We start from the raw sequence: 19,693 nt of genomic DNA on the forward strand, positions 1-19,693 counted from the left end.
TCTTTTGAGCTAGATGATCAAGTGTGCTGGACACCAGCCTGTCAGTACTGAAAGCTTAAGAGAATCATTCCAAGCTGATTAAAGGCAATGCTGTCCCCAGGGCTTAAGCTGGCTGGTAGGCTTTTTGTTCCAATGTGAGCTAGGGCATTTTTTCAGGTGTATCCCAGGAAATGAAGACGTTCAGTTGAATGATAATACCAGAAACCTGAAGCCATAGGGAGGGCAGAAAAGTCCAGCTTTGAAATAGCCATGTCTTGCTCAGATTCTTTTATCTGATGGAGGAGATGCATGAATTTCTATACTAGGGCTGGCCCATATTTCTTTGTAAGCAGCACCTGGCAAGCTAAATGGACAATCTGTCTAAGCCCACGGACAAAGGGGCGAATTCATAAGCAACTCTAGCCTATATTTATTTTCCTTTGAAAAATGCTATGTAAAAGTAGAAGGATCCAGATGTCCATCAACTGATGAATGAATGAATAAAATGTGGCACATTCACATAGTAGAGTATTATTAAGCAATAAAATGGAATGAAATACTGATACATGGTACAATGTGGATGAACCTCAAAAACATCATGCTAAATCAAAGAAGCCAGCCACAAAAGACCACATATTCTATAATTCTATCTATATGAAATGTTCAGAATAAGCAAATATGTAGAGATAGAAAGGTTAGTGGTTGCATAGGGCTACGAAATTGAGGTGGGTAGGTGGGATATTAAGTGACTGCTAAAGGATGTGAAGTTTTTTGGGGGAGTGATCAAACAAAATGTTCTAAAATTAGACTGTAAACCAAACAGGGTATATATATATATATATATATCCACACAATGGAATATTATTCAGCCATAAAAAGGAATGATATATACTAGAAAATGGATAAACCTTGAAAACATTAAACTTAGTGAAAGAAGCCAGGCACTAAGGCCACATTTTGTATGATTCCATTTATATAAAATGCCCAGAATGGGCAAAGCCATAGATACAGAAAGCAGATTAATGGTTGCTTGAGGAGAGGGGAAGGGGGAATGAGAAGTGACTGCTAACGGGACTGTGGTTTCTTTTGGGGGTGATGAAAATGTCTGGAATTCGACAGTGGTTATGGTTGCACAACCTTGTTAATACACTAAAATCCACAAAATTGTTACTTAAAAAATGTTGAGTTTTATGATATGTGATTATGCCTCAACTTAAAAATAATAAAAAAGTTAAAACTAGATCATGGTGATGATTGCACAACTCTATAAATACACTAAAAACCACTGAATTGCACATTTTTTGCATTTCAATAACTTTATTGAAATGTATATCCCTCAACCCCAGGCTGGTGTGGCTCAGTGGCTGAGCATTGACCTATGATCCAGGAAATCACATGCCTGGGTTGCAGGCTTGATCCCCAGTGGGGGACATGCAGGAGGCAGCTGATCAATGACTCTCTCATCACTGATGTTTCTATCTCTCTCCCTCTCCGTTCCTCTCTTGAAATCAATAAAGATATATTTTAAAAAAAGGAACGCATCTCCCTTAGTACCAAAACATCGTGGTAGTTGGTTAGGTTACCTCTGCCTACTCAAAATTAACACGGATGTAATCAAAATACTGAAATATGTCACCTTTTGGAAAAACTGAAGTTATCTACAAAATACTGTTTACAAAAGTACAAGATACACTGTGGTTCTTTGGTTTATTTCCCAGTGTGTATTTATCCACAGGATGATGTCAAAATTGGGTACAGTCACCTGGATGGACTCGGGCTACACACTGCACTGAGTAACCATTAATAACACTTTTAACACTGCAGATCTCCTTATACTCTCACTGTCTTAATAGAAAGTCCTGAACACTACCTCGGCAACCTCATGATTTTGAAGATACGTATTTACTTAAGACCTTCTGTTGGCACAGTAAGGGAAATTAGTGAAAGTATATTCTCTTCATTTTAAACAAAATTCTAAATGAGAAGCAATGGCAAAAACAGTCCTTAGTAAAAACTTATGGAGTGTTAAATCACTGAACTGCATACTTTAAATGAGTGAAGTATATGGTATGCAAGTTATATATCAATGACTCAATTTACAAAAACAGTAGGACCTCTTTCCTCTACTACTACTTTTATTTCTGGATTCATCTGAGCTGTAACACAATGCCAAGGTCATCATAACCAGGAAGGAGCTTGACCAAAGTCTGAAGCCCATCTTTTCCTTTGGAATGACCATCACCTAGACAATAAACTTTATGCCCTCCCATTTTAAACATTCATTTTTAAGATTGTCGCTAAGTAAACCACAATGGTCAATCTACTCTCTCCTTAATTTCTATAACAATAACTCTTTTCTAGCATAATAGTAATTAATTCCAGTAGTTAATAGTAGTTAATTCTTTCTAGTTTTAAACTAGAAAACTGGACAAAGCCTGCATTTTCTTCTGTTTCACACATGAATATTTGCAAGAAAAAGACTTGCATAATCCCTCAACTTCTTTTCCTTCTTGGAATAATATGCCTTATCATAAGGTCACTTGTTTTGCTTTTCAAACTGACATTTATTATGTGTGTGTGGTTTTTGGTTTTGGTCTTGTTACTGGGAACATATATGTATTAACTCATTTAATTAAACAAGTTATTCTTCAAGTTTGTGTGTGTGGTCATAAATGTCCCTCTGAATGTTCTTTGAAACCACTAAGAATTACTGGAATCACAAGTTATCAAATTACCTGGAGCCCAACTGAAATAACTCTTCCAGTTAGCCAGCTTGGATAACTGCCTCTCTGTAATCTGACTTGACTTCTGGGCAATGGTGCTCTAGTTCTTCACGCCTGGTGAGCTATCATATATGTATTCAGAGATCTAAATCCAAATTTCAAAGGGTTACTAATTACAGAAATAGAGGCCACACATCTGAAAACATACAAAAGGCTTACAGGTGAGAATAACCCATAGTACTGTTATTTCAACAATTTCCTAATTGGTCTCACCTTTTCCGGTCTTTTCAAACTCCAAATCATCCAACCGACTCTTCTAAAAAAACGCTTTATCACTTCTTTTCTTTTTCTAATATCACTTTTCTGATAAAAATGTCTTTACACTACACTATTACCAACAGAATCAAGTTCAAACTCCTTACTTTGGCATTCAGTGTTCTCCAATATCCAGTCAACATCCATTTCAGCCACACAGAATATTCAATGTTTTTTTTTTTCTACCTTTCTGACATAGCAGCTGCCTAGAATATCCTCCTCTAACCTGTATATCCATGTCTTTGCTTTCCTTCTTACAAATCCTTTAACACTTTTCTATACTATTTACCCAGCATTTGGCTCAGGATTATATTACCTTCATATGTAGAGGTCCTGTAGCCTTAACTAAGGTATGTCATCAAATAACATTATCTGAAGCACTTAGGTGATGCTTCATCCATATAAGAAATCAGAAAGAACAGGTACAGTAGAGTAGGCACTCCATAAATATTAGATAATGGTCATAATAACTGTCATCTTCCCCTTTTACCTATAAATTCCTAGTCAGCAGTAAATGTCTCAGTTGGTTTTTGTACAGTACACAGTAATGTCACATAGTGACTACCTAATAAATACTTCCTGCTTGGTATTAAATAATTATTTTTAACAAATACTGATTCCAAATGATATTTTTTAGAACATAAACATTTAAGAGAATCATTTACTTTCTGTTTATAGATCCACTTAAGTTTATCAAAATGCATCTCCATTTTCTAGCTGAACAAGAGAAGTAGGTAGCCCAAAACAGCTTAGAGCACCAGAGAAATATATCCCCCTAACTGAATGAAACTGGTTTACCTGCCTCTCAGGCATAAGAGACAAAGTATATCTTCTGGAACTCTTTTCTTTTGCTCTTCATTTCCATCACGCTACTGCCCCCTCTTGGCTTGCCTTTCACCAACTGAACTATGATGGAGAACCTTATCGTCCCCAAAAGATAGGTCTTGAGCCTTCTGCCCATGTTACACTGAAATCTGGTACTTTCATATCCTAACATGTGGTTTGGCAGGGTGTTTTGAATGAATTTTCAGGCACCAAGAGTCTGTGCTTTTTGGCTCATTCCAAAAGAATCAAGAATGTGAATGGTTTCCAAAGATAAAAAGTGGGCCCAACATCTGGACATAGTTAGAAAAACTGCACAAACAATTAGGATCTAGTCTCCACTCTGGCACAATGACCTTGAATTATTTGTGCAACTGTGAGAAAAGTCAAAGGACCAAGATGTTTGCTCTTCTATTGTAAATCTCACCCAGGAGGGAGCTTTTGATAAATGCCCAGTGAACCACAGTGACTCTTTTAGGAATGGAAAAAAATTCCAGTTAGTAATACATTCCACAGTAAGATAAGAGTTTGAAACTCTACAAAGGAAGGTTCATGTGGATCCAAAGTCTAGCCTTCCTTAAAATCTACCATCTTGTATTTTGAGCTATTTAACAGATTCTCAGAACACCTATCATCTTATTTACAAGAAATTTCCCTCTCTCCCTCCCTCTCTCCTCAGCACATTTTTAAAAACATTACTGAAACTGAAAAGCGACCTTCTTTTAGATTGACCATTTTCAGGCCAGTGTTCAGACACAGAGGTGGCATTTACAAAACATCAATAATAGCAATAGTGAAAACTAAAACCCTAACTAGCAAGAGGAAAGGAATCAGGATGCTGAAAAGTAGCCTTGTTCAAGGAAATTTTAGGTCCAATGAAAACGCCACTGTCATACATTAAAAGACTCACATAATTAATAAACTACCTACCACTTTTGAGCATTTATATGCTAAGTATTTTACATATATTATCTGATCTTCACACCCAACAAAGTAGGAACTTTTAGGCCCTACTTTTTCAGACTAGGAAACTGAGACTCAAAAAAAAGGAAATAACTTGCCCAAGCTGATCCAGTCCATAAGACTCTGAGCCAAGTCTCAAACAAAATTACTGATTCCACAAATTACTGTTCTTTGCACCACTCATTTTTTTTCCTCTTGCTTTTACTCAGAGATATGACTCTAACAAAACTAAATGTTTTAAGTTTAGCTTTGGTAGGTATAACTACAGTAACGCTATCTGAAGCTCTCATATGATGCTGACTGGGGAGTGGCTAGGCTACATGAACACTTAATATTCTGATGATAGTTTTAAACATCCTGGGGATCAGAAATTGGACAGTAAGCCTATTGTGGTAAAAGAAGTGCTAAAATACCTGCAGTCCTTTATGTTCTGTTTACCATCCTTGCAAATGCTATCATCTGAGTCCGAGAGAATGAGACAGATATCACACAAGGGAGGCAATGTTATAACAACCCCCTTCAAACAACTGCAGGTGGAGAGAAAATAGGCTGTGAGTCAAGAATTTCCATCTTATGCAGCTCCGAAATTAGTATCTAATGGATGGTGGTGAAATAAAATCACTTCAACAAGAGCCTGGACTTTGGTTTTAACATGAGGAAACTCAGAACAACAATAGGTGTCTTCATAAAACTTAGGACTTTCTGGGGAACTAGCAATACAGAATGTTTTTACCATATAACATCATCACAGTAATTTACCTAAAACATGCTTCTAAGTTACCCAAACTTAATTATGCCACTATGCTTTAAAATTCTATTTCAAAGAGATTAATGCGGCAATTGCTCTAAAATAAAAATTAGAAATTTATGAACAGAGTGCAAGCTTTAAAGAAAAACTTCCCTTCATTCCCTTTAGTTCACTGAGTCTAATTTGAAAGGCTTTGAGTCAGTGGAAACCACCTTTCAATTCAGTCATTCCAGTTCTGCCACCCCTTGTGGCCTCAGAGGCCTGGACATAAGGAGGGGAGCTCTGCTCTGCATCTCCTGGGAATGTGGTGAGGACAAGAAAGCCGTGAGTCACAGAGCCAGTGTGCCCTAGGAGGGGAGAACTACATGTCGAGTCTTTAGTACATGGGGTACATATTACTTTAAGTGGTCATTCTTTGGCCTGTCATTTCCTCATGTGAGGCAACAGCATTTAACTACTAAACTATAAATTTATGCAAATCAGGCTATCTCAGTTGCTCCAAGATTTTTTTGTTATTGTTGCCTCAAAAAATATTTTTTTTGCTTTCAAATATACTTTACATATAAAGTATTATTAAAGCCTATATTTACCAAATAGATATAATATAATATACTTTATTTACCAAAATATTTTTAAAGTTTTGAAAGCTTGGATTCCTTCTATGCTTCTGGTACAGAACTAGAAGTTTTCATTTTAGCTCCTACATATTAATGACCTATTTGATAATGATCAAATAAAACACAGGAGAAATTCTCTTCTTTTAAAAAAATATTATTTGCTTGAGAATGGAATGGTGAAACTATTTTTCTGCATATTAAGACATACCAACAAAACCCACATATCACATCATTTAATATATAATACACAGGAGACAGTACCTACAAAATTTCCAAATTTTCACAGTACTAATGGTATTCACTGCCCAAGAGATTACTTAGAATTACATACAGTAATACTAATTAACATTTTCCTAAACCTCCGTGATATGCCTGATTTTCTAAAGCACATATTTCTATCAATATTAATGAAAGGAATAATACCTCAATCAGTTAGTAAAAACCAACAACCTCAAGATATTTTATTAGGAAACTCTTAAATGAAATTCTTTCCATTTATAAACTATCTCAAAGTAGCCTCTTGAGACATATTTCTAAAAACTGAAAACCATGGATTGAAAATCATTTAATACATTATGTTGACATAATTCTACATGTACAAAAAACTTGCAATGTCACAAAGACAACCCTTCGCCCAGATCCCTCAAATGTTAACATTTTACTACACCTGCTTTATTCTTCCATCAGTGTGGCTAACCAGCTTATAAAACTCTGTCTCTTTATCATCACACTGTGAGTCTTGATAACACCAAATACCAATATCAGAAACCATACTACTGACATGCTAGGGCACAAATGTCTCAAGAAAATACCAAAGAACTGATATCACACAGACAATAATCTTTAACCCAATACTCTGAAACTGAAAATTAAAAATAAGCAGTTTTTAAAATTCACACATTTAATTTTTAAAAGCACTTCTGTGTAATTCATGGGTTAAAAAAGAAATATGTAAAAAGCCCAAAGCACCACAGTTGGGAAAAAAGATTTACAATGTGCCACATACAAAAACTTATGGCATGCAGCTAAAACAGAACTTAAGAGGGAAAACGACAGTGTTAACTGAATACATTAATAAGCAGCAAAACTAAGCAGCACAGTGTTCAACTAAAAAAAAACAATAAAATTTAACACCAACTTTGATTAAAAAATGAAATCTCTTGCCCGGCTGGTGTGGCTCAGTGGTTGAGCATCAACCCATGAACCATGAGGTCACTGGATAGATTCCCAGTCAGGGCACATGCCCAGCTGCAGGCTCAATCCCTAGTAGGGGGCGTGTAGAAGGCAGCCAATCAATGTTTCTCTCTCATCAATGTTACTCTCTCATTGATGTTTTTTTCTCTCTATCCCTTTCCCTTCCTCTCTCTCTAGAATCAATAAAAACATATTTTAAAAAATCAATGGAAAAAGTATCCTCAAATGAGGATTAACTACCTAAATAAATAAATAAATAAAACCATATTGGAAGTCTTAGTAAGACCAAAAAATATATAAATATAAAGAGCAAAAAGAAAAACTAAGATTGTAATTCACAGACAATTAAGACTGCCTTCATAAACAATTAAAAAAAAAATACCTCCAGGAAACCTAAAACAAATAAAACAATCCAAAAAGATCAATTTAACAAAAGATCTAAAACATTTTTGTGGATAAAATTACAAAGTTATCTAAAGATAGAAGAAACAAGTCAAACAGATGAAAAGATAAACCACGTTCATGAACAGGAAGAATTAACTTCATAAGGATGGCAAATCTGCCTAATTAATCTGTGTATTCAATGCAATTCAGTCAAAGTCCCAGTGCTATTTTACGAAATTTGTGGCTAAAAATTATATGGAAGACTAATGATCTAAATTTCAAGTAGTAATCTATGAGAAAGGAGAATTTATTTTAGATAGATGGTCAAAGAAGGCCTGAGAAGACAACAGAACCAAACATCTGAATGGAGGGAGAAAAAAAGTCTTTCAGATGGAAAGAATAAAAGTAGATAACTATAGTTCATATTGTAAACAAAAACAAGTGCCTGACAAATTAAATAAAGTCCTAAATGTGAAGAGTAAAACTTTACAACTTAATAGAAAAAAATATGAGACTATCAGACATCTAGGCAGCGAAGAATTTCTTAAAGAAGACACAAAAAGCATAGTGTATAAAAAAATTCAGACATATATGACTTCATGTCATATAAGGAAAGACCCTGCAAAATTAAAAGTACAAGTCACAAGCTGGGAAAAAATATTTACAATGCATAAAACTGACAAAACATTGGTATCTACATAAGAACTACAGCAAATCAGCACAAAAGCAAGCAAGCAAGCATTAGACTTTTTGTGTAGGCAACATGGAAGTGACTTAGATGAAAACCAAAGAGGCTAGGCAACAAAAACTATAAGTTGTCATTATTAATATTTATTTTGAGACATAAAATAATTTTCCCCAAGTCAGTTCCGCACAATAATTTGAAGTTTTATTTTTTAACTTTATTCAATCACTTGGTTAGGGCCATTTTAGATGATGATAGTTTCAAAACTATATGCATGGTACCATGATACATACAGAGAACATCAATTCTGGTTAAGAATTCTGAGAAATCTGGGAAGAGAGAAGAAAAGTTTAAACTATTCTGACAGGTTTTGGCTGGCTTCAGTCTTACTTGAACTTTGCCAAGTATGAAGTATCCAAACTCCTACCTAAATAAAATAAAGACATTGCCCTAGTGTTGCTGTGGTTACTTAAAACAGATTTAAAAATAAATAATGGTGCTAATCTTGAAGCCTACCATAGAAGGGAGATTTGTGAAGACAAATGGGAATGCATTTTTAACTCATAACCTATTACAGAGCTCCCTCTACTGGCCAAAGGAAGTATAATGATCCTAACACTGACAGGACCTCACATATCACTTCCGGAATATGTCCTTCTATTCTTGGGGCAAATAAAGTTCTTCTATAGACCTTATAAAAAAAACCACTTACATAAACAAATAGCAGACACCTTCCAAAGTCCTCACACTGATATTTTATCCAGATATGTGTTTCCAAAGTAGTGTGGGCCATGGTTTACCAATATGGTTCTTACAGGTGTTCTGGAGGTGTCCTATAAAGCAATCAAATCTCACCCCACTCTAATCTCCTTCCTCCAAATGCAATCTGATTCTTTACTGCAGATTCAGATATATACAATCAAAACATACTCCCTCATGTAACAACATCACTAACCTATCAACAGAGGCAGACGCCCTTTGAAAATCATCCACCCTCTGCTTCTGGAAATCCTGGGGAAACATGTAGAGAGACCCGTTATTCAAATAACCAGCAAAGACAGGTATGTTCATGTAGGCTGAGGCCTCCCAACATAGGACCTGTAACATGAGTCTTAGTCCTGTCGCTCAAAAACTTAATAAAGGGCTCTGCTGAGAAGCAGTATAATATAATGGTTAAGAGCATGAACTTTGAAATAAAAATATCTGGCATCGAGTCTTGGCTCTTCTATTACTATGTAATCATGACCAAGTAACTTAACCTCTCTGCAATTTAGTTTCTGTTCCCATAAAATTGGGGTGTGGGGGGACTATATGGCTGTATTTATCACACGGCATGGTTGTAATGATTAATATATGTGAAATGCTTATAAAGGATTAAGCATAGAGCCTGGTATATATTACGTTCCTAAACATTAATAATAATTATTAACAGTTATAATGTCTATCCTCCTGAGTATAATAAAGAAATAATTTATACATAGTAATTCTTTCTAAAAATAAATATCTCTGGAATCCAGAAGCCAGCACTAGTCTTACCATGAATTTTGGTAAGTTGTGTAGTATGGATCTAATGCCCATCCAAAACAAATCAGGAGTTTAATAGAGTGAAAGGAGCACAGACTCTCAAGTTCTTTCAATTCCCAGCTCCACTTCCTTGCTGTGTGACCGTGAGCAAATAACAGCCTCTCTGAATCTGTTCCCTTATAGAGAAAAGTATACAAATATCATTGCTGTAGACAGGTCAAGATGACTGGAAGAGCTGAAGCACTAGAGGCCTGCCCCCCTTGCTCCAAACACATAGAAATTCAAGGTTAAAAAAAACAAAACAAACAAAAAAAACCCGTTGTAGTGTCTAAAACCAAGACAGAAAAATATGCAGATGGCAAAAGCAAGGAGGCCCATTGGGAAAACCAAACCATAGAGACTACTTTGAAGGCTGATGTGGGAACAGGAATTGGGATAAAGACAGGAGCCAAGACACATTGATAAAGGGGAGATAGAACTCAACTCCCAGCAGAAAAATAGGAGCCAAGACTCAAGGACATGGCTTAGGAATGGCTTCTGCCCATGTAAGGGAAAGAGTCAACTTCTAGAAATATAATTCCTGGGCTGTACCACACACATACTATGGAAATGAGAAATGATCTAAAGACTGCTCTGGAAAGAACCCCTGAGGGCCCCAACAAGGATGCCTAGTATTAGTCATGAGTTATATGATTCTTATAAATGCGTGGACTATTAGAGCTATAAGAAAAATACATAAGTTTAAAAAGTCTTTAGCCTTATGACCCAGTGATTCCACTTCTAGGAATATATATATTTTTAAAAACAGAAACACTGATTCGAAAGAATATATGTACCCCTATGCTCATTGCAGTGTTATTTACAATAGCCAAGATTTAGAAGCAGCCCAAGTGCCCATTAGTAAATGAGTGGATAAAAAAGCTGTGGGACATTTACACAATGGAATACTACTCCATCGTAAGGGAGGAAATCTCTTACCTTTTGTGACAGCATGGATGGGCCAAGAGAGCATTATGCTAAGTGAAATAAGCCATTCAGAGAACGACAAATACTATATGATTTCACTTATATGTGGAATCTAATGAACAAAATAAACAAACAAAATAGAAACAGACTCATACAGAAAACTGACAGCTATTAGAGGGGAGGAGTGCTGGGGGCTGGGTGAAAAAGGTGAAGGGATTAAGCAAAAAAACCCAACTCAAAGACACAGACACAGTATGGTTATTACCAGAGGGAAAGTGGGGTGGGGGAGGTAGAAGAGGGCAAAGGGGGGATAAGTGGTGATGGAAGGAGACTTGACTTTTGGTGGTGAACACACAATACACAGATGATGTGTTGGAGAACTGTACACCAGAAACATATATAATTTTATTAACCAATCTCACCCCAATAAATTCAATAAACATTTAAAAATAAATAAAAAATAATTCTTTAATTTTACTGATTAGGGCACTGAGGCCCATACAAGGAAAGTGAGTTATCCAAAACAACACAGATAGTGTCTGAGTCAGGCTTAGTCAAAGAGTTTCCTTTAAATGTTTAAAAATCAATTCTGAAGAAATGATATAATGCTTAAGATTTGCTTTAAGTTAATCCAGCTTGTTACTTTCCTTGGGAGGGGGACTGAGATATGATGGGCAGTGAGTTAATTATTTTTGAAACTGGGTGATAGGTCCATTGGAGTCATGATATTATTCTGTGCAACTGTGTATGTTTTAATTTTCCATAATGAAAAGTTTAAATAACTCCTAAAATAATAAGAGGTAAAGATCTCAAAATAAGTGGTACATCTGTCAAACTTGTGACTCAAAAACTGGATTATAAGACGTGCAGCAGATTGCTTGTGAATTGAGTATATTTAATATCACTCAGCTGTGACTGTTGAAGTTTTTTTTAAATGTCTTTTTTATGACTATAATAAAAGATGCATTTTCTCATTAGGCATGCTAAAACTATCCAAGCTCAGAAACTGAACAACCCATTGAATTAATTAGCACTTGAAAAATGAAAATTACATTAGGAACAAAATTAATTCTTTAAATTACAAAAGGCAGATCTGCCTGGCCAGTGTGGCTCAGTGGTTGAGCATCAACCCATGCACCAAGAGATCGAAGGTTCGATTCCTGGTCAGGGCACAGGCCCGGGTTGCAGGATTGACCCCCCAGTAGGGGGCGTGCAGGAGGCAGCTGATCAATGACTCTCATCACTGATGTTTCTCTCTCTCTCCCCCTCCCTTCCTCTCTCTCTAAAATCAATAAAAAAATATATTTTTTAAAAATTCAGATTTTTCCATAACCTGTGCATGCATAACACATGTTAATGGGTTAGCCTAGATATATTACACAGTGATTATAATCATCTGCATAATTAAAGCCCTTCAAACAAAAAGAAGATAGGGCACTCAGAGTCAAAGAAAACAATTAGAGGTCAGCAGCTTATTACTGCAAAACAAACCCTCCTAACAAATCACATGTGCTACTTAAAAAAAAAAGAAAAACTAAATTTAGTTCATAGCATTCACTTGATAATTTATGTAACACCAAGCACAATATACCTAGGGTGCTTCAATCTTGAGTTTAGGAGATGAAACATACCCTAAGGTCACAGTAAGAACTTAAACTAGTAGGAAGTCACAATGTCATTTTGTAAATATCCATTTTTAAGGACATAAAAAGCAGTAAAAGGAGGAAGGGAGAAAAAGGATTCTTAAGACAATGCATAGTTTAAAGTCCTAATTTACAGGACACATTATGACATCAATAGTATTTGCAGAGGGATTTTATTTTTCTGAGAAACACTAGAAAATAATTTTGAAAAAAATTTAAATACCTATAATCCTATCACCGATAATAGCTACTTTTAATATTTTGTTTATTTCTCTCTAGGTTTTTTTCCCAGTCTTTTTTTATGTATATATTAACATATGACAATATATTTTTTTACTTTGGTAAAACTGGAGTCATGCTATAATTTTGATTCCTTCTTTTTCACTCAATAATATATCCTAAATATTTCCCCCAAAACAGGACTTTTAATGTTTCTGTATGGTGTAGTATTCCACCCAATAGTTGTATAATTTATTTGACCACGCATCTGCTACTAAACATTTAAATTAATCCAGCTTTCCCCCCCACACACACAATTTTAAGTAACACATTTGAAAAGATTCTGGAACATAATTTGCCTATATCTGCAATTACTGTCTTGGGCCAGATTCCTAGAAGCGGAATTTACTGGGTGAATGGTTTGAACTTTTCGAACTCGACACATACTACATTCCAGACAAGCTATACGACTTACACACCCACCAGCAGTATTATTACTCTGTCCCATCTGCATGGTTCTGATTAGAGGCCAAACGCAGATGATGAGTGGGCCTTGGCCCCAAAACAAAACAAAAAGAAAACCTTTGCCCTTTAAAAACAAAGGGTTGATTATAAATATGAATACCTGAAAGGTGAAACTTAGAGGGGACCCCTAAGAACCACAGCCCAGGAACTGTCTGTTCCAGTCACAGTAAACCAGCTGCAGTTTTCCTGAACTCAGGGCCTTTCTCTTGCCTCTAGGAATTTGTGAGCATTACTCCCTCTCTGGAACATCTCCAACCCACCCTACTCACTTGCCAACCTGCCTGCCTTTCTTCTCCAGAAAATTTTCAGTAATCCCCACTCTAAATTAAATACTCTTCCACTTTGCTTCAACAACACCCTACATTACCTCTATTTTAGAACTCATTTCATATACCAAAGTATAATTAATGGTCTGTCCCCTACACTAGATAGTGAGTTCCTTCAGGGCAAAGACTGTTCCTTCATTCCCTGTTGTAGTCTCGGCATCTACCAAAGTACCTGGGATACAATAGGCACTGAAGAAAAATTAATTAAATGAATTAATCAGTCATAAAGCAGAGGGTTTAGGGCAGGGGTTAGAGAACTTTTTCTGCCTGTAAAGGACTAGACAGCAAAAATTTCAGGCTTTGGGAGTCACATGGTCTCAGTCACAAATATTCAACTCTGCTTCTGTAGCACAAAAGCAGTCACAGACACTATGTAAATGAATGGACATGACTACGTTTCAATAAAACTTGGTCAAAACCAGGTGGCAGGCGAGATTTGGCATGTGGACCATAGTTTGCCAATCCCTGGTTTAGAGGAAATGATGATGAAAAGATCATAGAGACTTTTAATGCTTTAAACCCATGCAAAGTTTAGGTTAAATTGTACTTACACAATCAATTATTATCACTTTATACTCTCAAATTCCTTTCCTCTGTGACTTGGTCTGTAATGCAGAGTAAGGGGAAGGGAAACAACTGAAGAAGGTAAGAGAGGGTGGCACCATCATGGTAGCTGAGCTCAGGTGTCAGGCCTCAGTCAGCGGCAAAGAAGGATCAGCAGGGTAAGAAGCAGAGACGGGCTATGCTTGAAGGGATTTGCCAGGGCTTTTAAATTTGTACAGTCATTCTGAATAGATTCACTGAGTATTGGTAAACCTAGGTTAGAAGCACAAAGTATTATGAAAATAGACTAAAGATATGTACAGTCAACAGGTCAGAATTTCAATAGCTCAGAATTATGCATTGAATCAATGTACGTGCTTGTCTCCACAGGTCCGGGAAAAGGAGGAAAAATGACATCATTCAATGACAGAATGGCCATGCAGGTTCAAAGTCAGGCCCTTCTCACTGCTGATGCTTCCCTGCCTCTGACTCCACCGCCAGCTCGCCCCTTCCCCAAACCCATGCCGTCCCCACAACCCTCCAGCACTTCTACTCTTGGCTGCAGTGACAGAAGAGGCCTCGAGACAGCCTGTGTGACCACGGCCCGTCTCCTCTGGGCCATGCACGGTCTGCCCAAGGAGTTACTACTCTTGATCAGAGCCTTACTTTTCATCGTCCCTTCCTCTTCCTCATCCTCTGCATTGATCACCATGGTGCCCAGCTGGGACGGCAATGTGTCACCGTGCTCAATCATAGTACTGGCTCCATCGCTCATGGTGCTGGCCACACGGACGGTGCCCAGCTCGTCACCCGCTGCGCGAACCATCGTGCCAGAATCCAACTCATCCTCCTCCTGTAAAGGGGCAAAATCGCAAATTGAAGCTAATTGGATCAAAAGTGAGTTTTCTGAATTACTATCATCCAAATATTTCTGATTTGACACTTACTCAGGTTCTCAATCCACTTTGTAGAACTGAGAGCACTTATTTAAGCCAAGAACATAAATTTAGCCACGTAAGAGTAGTGTGTCTAACCCTAAAGGGCCCACTCCCTCTCCCCTTCTTAATAGTTTTGCAACATAGATCTAAGGAGCTCAGGTGCACACTCTTGGAATCTCAGGGTTGTGGGGGAGTCTCTAAGTGTAAAATCTACATATTTAGTATGAATCCTTGATTCCCCAAAAGGACACGGAAAAACCAAGTCTCAGACTTGAGCGTTCTCTTTCCCGAATAAAAAAGTTACACCGAATAAAAGGTAAAATTTGAAAGTATCTTAGGAAGCACTGTGAGAAGAGCACGCACAGAAGAAGCCAGCCTCTGGAGAGCCTTGGTCAAGGACAGGACAGACACATGTAAGAGGAGTCTCCAGCTCCAGGCTGATCCCACACCTACACATCTTACCCGGCGGCTTGGCAATCAGAATAACAAGCATTAATGCCTGAGGCCCCAAACCAGGCCTGCCACTCACTGAGTTTTCTTCATCCTCCTGGTCCACTTCCCGCTGCTGGGCTTCCTGGCGTTTCAATTTCACATCCATTGCTTCGTTAATTAAGTCCCGCAGTATAGACACTCCTTTGGCACTCTTGACAAATGGGTGCTTAAACAAGAAAGCGACAGATGCTGAGGACAGTTTATATGTACCAGTGCCAAAACAGTGCCTGGCACACAGCAGGTAACTGATATTTGTTAAATCAGTCATTGAATCTAATCTTTCTTATTCTGCTTTGGACAAAGACTAAACCACACTTGCTTTATAACTGAGCAGATGCACATTCAGCCTTCGCCCATCTCTTTTGGCCTGGTTGGAATTGTCTCCTCTCTTTCTCTCTGCCAAATCTAGAGATTCGCAACAGGGTGGTATCACCTCCTGGAGGAAGTTTTGTAGTGTTGGGAGCGTATAGTTACAATGCTTGAAGAATACAAACAGCATGGGAGGGGAGGGGAGGCAGGGGCACTACAATCCTACAAAGTGGAACACTCCGCACAACACCACACTGTAGCACATTCCGCACACCTTTCAATGTCTCAGAGTACATGTACGCTCTGGTAACTAATACTGAAAACTTTTTCCAGGGATAAGCAAATGATCTAGTAATTTGGGAGGTAAGCTTGGAGTGGGGGCTTAAATGAAATAAAGACACTGTTTAGAAATTACTGATTAACTTACCCTGCTTATTCTTTCTATTCAATGTACTACAGCATTTCTGACTATGTATTTAGGTAAAAACAAATTTAGTGTAAAAGTGTAGTTACCGCAGAAATACTTAAAACTAGTCACAAAGACACTTGAAACACAGGAATATTGCTGAATTTCATTTCTAAAAATGAAGTTTTTAAATTTTATTTATTTAATATATTTTCATTAATTTCACAGAGAGGAAGGGAGAGATAGATAGAAACATCAGTGATGAGAGAGAGTCACTGATTGGCTGCTTCCTGCACTCCCCCTGCCGGGAATTGAACCCAGATCTCCTGGGTCATAGGTTGATGCTCAACTGCCAAGCCATGCCAGCTGGGCAAAATGAAGTTTTTTTAATATTAAAACCAACAACCAAAATATCCTTCAATGGGGGATTGGATAAAGAGAATGTGGCACATACATACGATGGAATACTCAGCCATAAGAAAAAACAAAATACTGCCACTTGTGACTACATGAGAATATTATGCTAAGTGAAATATGAAACTGAAACTCATGGGCACAGACAACAGTGTGGTGGTTACACGAGAGAAGGGCGTGTGATAGGGCGGAGGGAAGAGAGGGCCTAATATATGGTGACTGAAAATGTTTTGATTTTGGGTAGTGGAGACACAGTATAATATACAGATATTGTATCACAGAAATGTACACTTGAAACCTATACAATCCTATTAACTAATGCCACCCCAATAAACTTAATTTTTTAAAAGAAAATAAATAAATATTAATGCCATCTTACATTTTTGTTGTTTGTAGCACAACTGTAAGAAATCTATGTGAAAGTTACATGTGAAAATTCTTTGGGGGGTGGTGCCTATTGTTTTCCAAACTTATTCTGATGTTGTCTCCAGAGTCTCTCTTTGTAATCCATTCTCTATTCTCTACCACCCATCAAAGGATATGGTCTCCAAGTTCTTTGTAAATACTTTATAGATTGAAAGTATGCCTCAACATGTAGTGAGTTCACAATACAGGAGATATCCTTTTCCATAAAACTTTATCAGTGCCCCAGCCAGGCAGGAAAAGAATTTTCCACTACACTTAGAAATAAGACCCAGCTTGTTTGCAAGAATATTATATTTCCTGTTGTCTCCACTTGGAAAGCTTGTAAAATCATTTCCCTCCTCTTATCACATATAAGTCTGGTCTGCTATTACCATTAGTTTTATGCAAGTGCCCACCCATTCATATTCCTGTATTTCGTGAATAGAATGGTTTCTGTTCTTGTTACTGCACTTAAATCTAAATTCTTTCACGAAGACAAGTACAGGTCTCTAACTACTTCATTATGTCTGTAAGTTGTGTAAGGCTGGACCACTTCTATATTGACAAATATATTATTTTATTATAAATTATTATCTTTATATGTCTCCATAATATCATAGACATTATACTGATTCTTTTTAAATTACGGGCATAAATAGGTTTATTTTCCATGAGTTTCATTCCAGAAGTAATGAGTGTTAAAAAATACATATATATATCTATAGGGTGTCCCCCAAAAATGTACACACACACTTTGAATAATTATAAAGGCAGAGTTTATTAAAATACATTTCATTTTCAAAATTGAGCTATCAGCTGTTAAAGTGTGTATATATATTTTTTGGGACACCCTGTATATATGGAGTCGATATGGTTGAAGACCACTGGCCTAGCCCAATGTAACAGCAAATATTTATCAAATCCATCCCATACTATCTTTAATACGTGTAAAGCATTGTTCAAAGTTACACATACCACTCAACTATCACAACTTATGAGACAGGTACTTTATCTCCATTTTATAAATAAGAAAATTAACATAACAGAGAGTCTATGTTACTTGCCTAAGGTCATAAAGTTAGTAAACAGGGAGTCGGGATTCAAACCTGGGCAGTCTGAACTCCAGAATCCCAGCTCCTAATCACTGAGCACACTTCCTGCCAAATCCCACACATCCTTCAAGGTCCAGGCAGAGAGTACCTCCTCTAGGAAAGCATTCCTGGTATCTCCAATCCAAAGTGGCCTCCTTCCACCCTGAGCTATAATAGCACCTACTATTAATCTCAGTTCTTTGCCAGAATTGGGTGGCACTCCTGCTTTGGAATAAGAAAGACCTAGGTTCTAATCTCAGCTCTGCTTTTACCAGCTGAGTATCTCAAAATGAGCTAACCTCTCTAAGCTTCCATTTTCTCACCTACAAAAATGAAATAATATCCATCCCTCACAGGGTCTATGCAATGATTAAATGATATAACATGTGAAAGTACCCAGCACACAGCAGGTACTCACTAAATGTCAATTTCCATTCTCTAATCCCACAGAGCCTTGTATTTTTTTGCCATATTGTCTTGTTCAATGATTTAACATTCTTTTCTACTCAGTTAGATCCAAACCTCCTGAGGAGCAAGAAATGTCTTATACTTCTTTACCATCTCCACGTAGGTGGGTTAACAGCATGTTTTGGTTGGCATGTGAACAAAATACAGAGGGAGCACCTCAAGTGATTCATACCTGTAGGAGTTGAGTGGCTGTGGCTCTCTGCTCAGGGCTCTTTACAAGACACTGCTTCACAAAATCCATGAAGTTATCTGACCACAGTTCTGGCTTTCGGAATGTGGGAGGAGGGTTGGTAGGAATCATAAAGATTGCCTGGTTAAAAAAAAAAAAAGATTTGGTAAAATAAAAGTGATGCTCTAATAAAAAAGTAACTAGAAATATATTTGAAGTTTGATAAAATGATTTTTCTCTTATCCACTGAACAGCCCACCCAAATTCCACAAGTCTAAGTACTTAAAGTAAGAAGTGTGACAATTAAAGGACATGATATAACTCGCCCTCTCCCTCCCCTTCCCTCTTCTTCTCCCCCTTGTTCCCCAAAACCTCACAATATCCAAGCTTTTTTTCCTAAAGATTTTTAAAAATTGATTTTTAGAGAGAGAGCAATGGAGAGGGAGGGAAGGAGGGAGGGAGGGAGAGAGAGAGAGAGAGAGAAACATCAATGTGACAATAAAACATTGATTGGCTACCTCCTGCAGGCCCCCTACCAGGGATGCAGCCCAAAGCCCAGACATGTGACCTGACTGGGAGTCAAACTGGCAACCTTTTGGTACATGGGTTGACTCCCAACCAACTTAGCCACACCAGCCAGAGCCCACCAAGCTTTTTAAAATTTCTGTTAACCACGGTACATTGTCGTTCAAAGTGAAAAGGCAAGACCTAAGAGCATCAATATCCTGAAGATAAAATCTCAGCCCCACAGCTATCAAATTTCCCTCCTCCCTGAAGGTTACCACCACTACTGGCTGTAAGCAGTTACTGCAAGGAGACCATAAA

General features: G+C 37.4%; 1 protein-coding gene across 1 annotated transcript in view; it reads right to left on the reverse strand.

Moving 5' to 3' along the window:
* The window catches only part of STK4 (serine/threonine kinase 4), an 86,163-nt gene that overhangs the window by 45,077 nt on the left and 21,393 nt on the right, over positions 1-19,693 (reverse strand). The window contains exons 7-9 of the mRNA XM_016204857.2: positions 18,872-19,009; positions 15,644-15,772; positions 14,843-15,029 (exon numbers count right to left, since the gene is read on the reverse strand). Of these exons, the coding sequence (XP_016060343.1) occupies positions 14,843-15,029; positions 15,644-15,772; positions 18,872-19,009 (454 nt within the window). The remainder of the gene's footprint in view (positions 1-14,842; positions 15,030-15,643; positions 15,773-18,871; positions 19,010-19,693) is intronic.

The sequence above is a fragment of the Miniopterus natalensis genome, chromosome 7, assembly GCF_054644295.1.
Source record: "Miniopterus natalensis isolate mMinNat1 chromosome 7, mMinNat1.hap1, whole genome shotgun sequence".
In the NCBI taxonomy this organism is placed as follows: Eukaryota; Metazoa; Chordata; class Mammalia; order Chiroptera; family Miniopteridae; genus Miniopterus; species Miniopterus natalensis.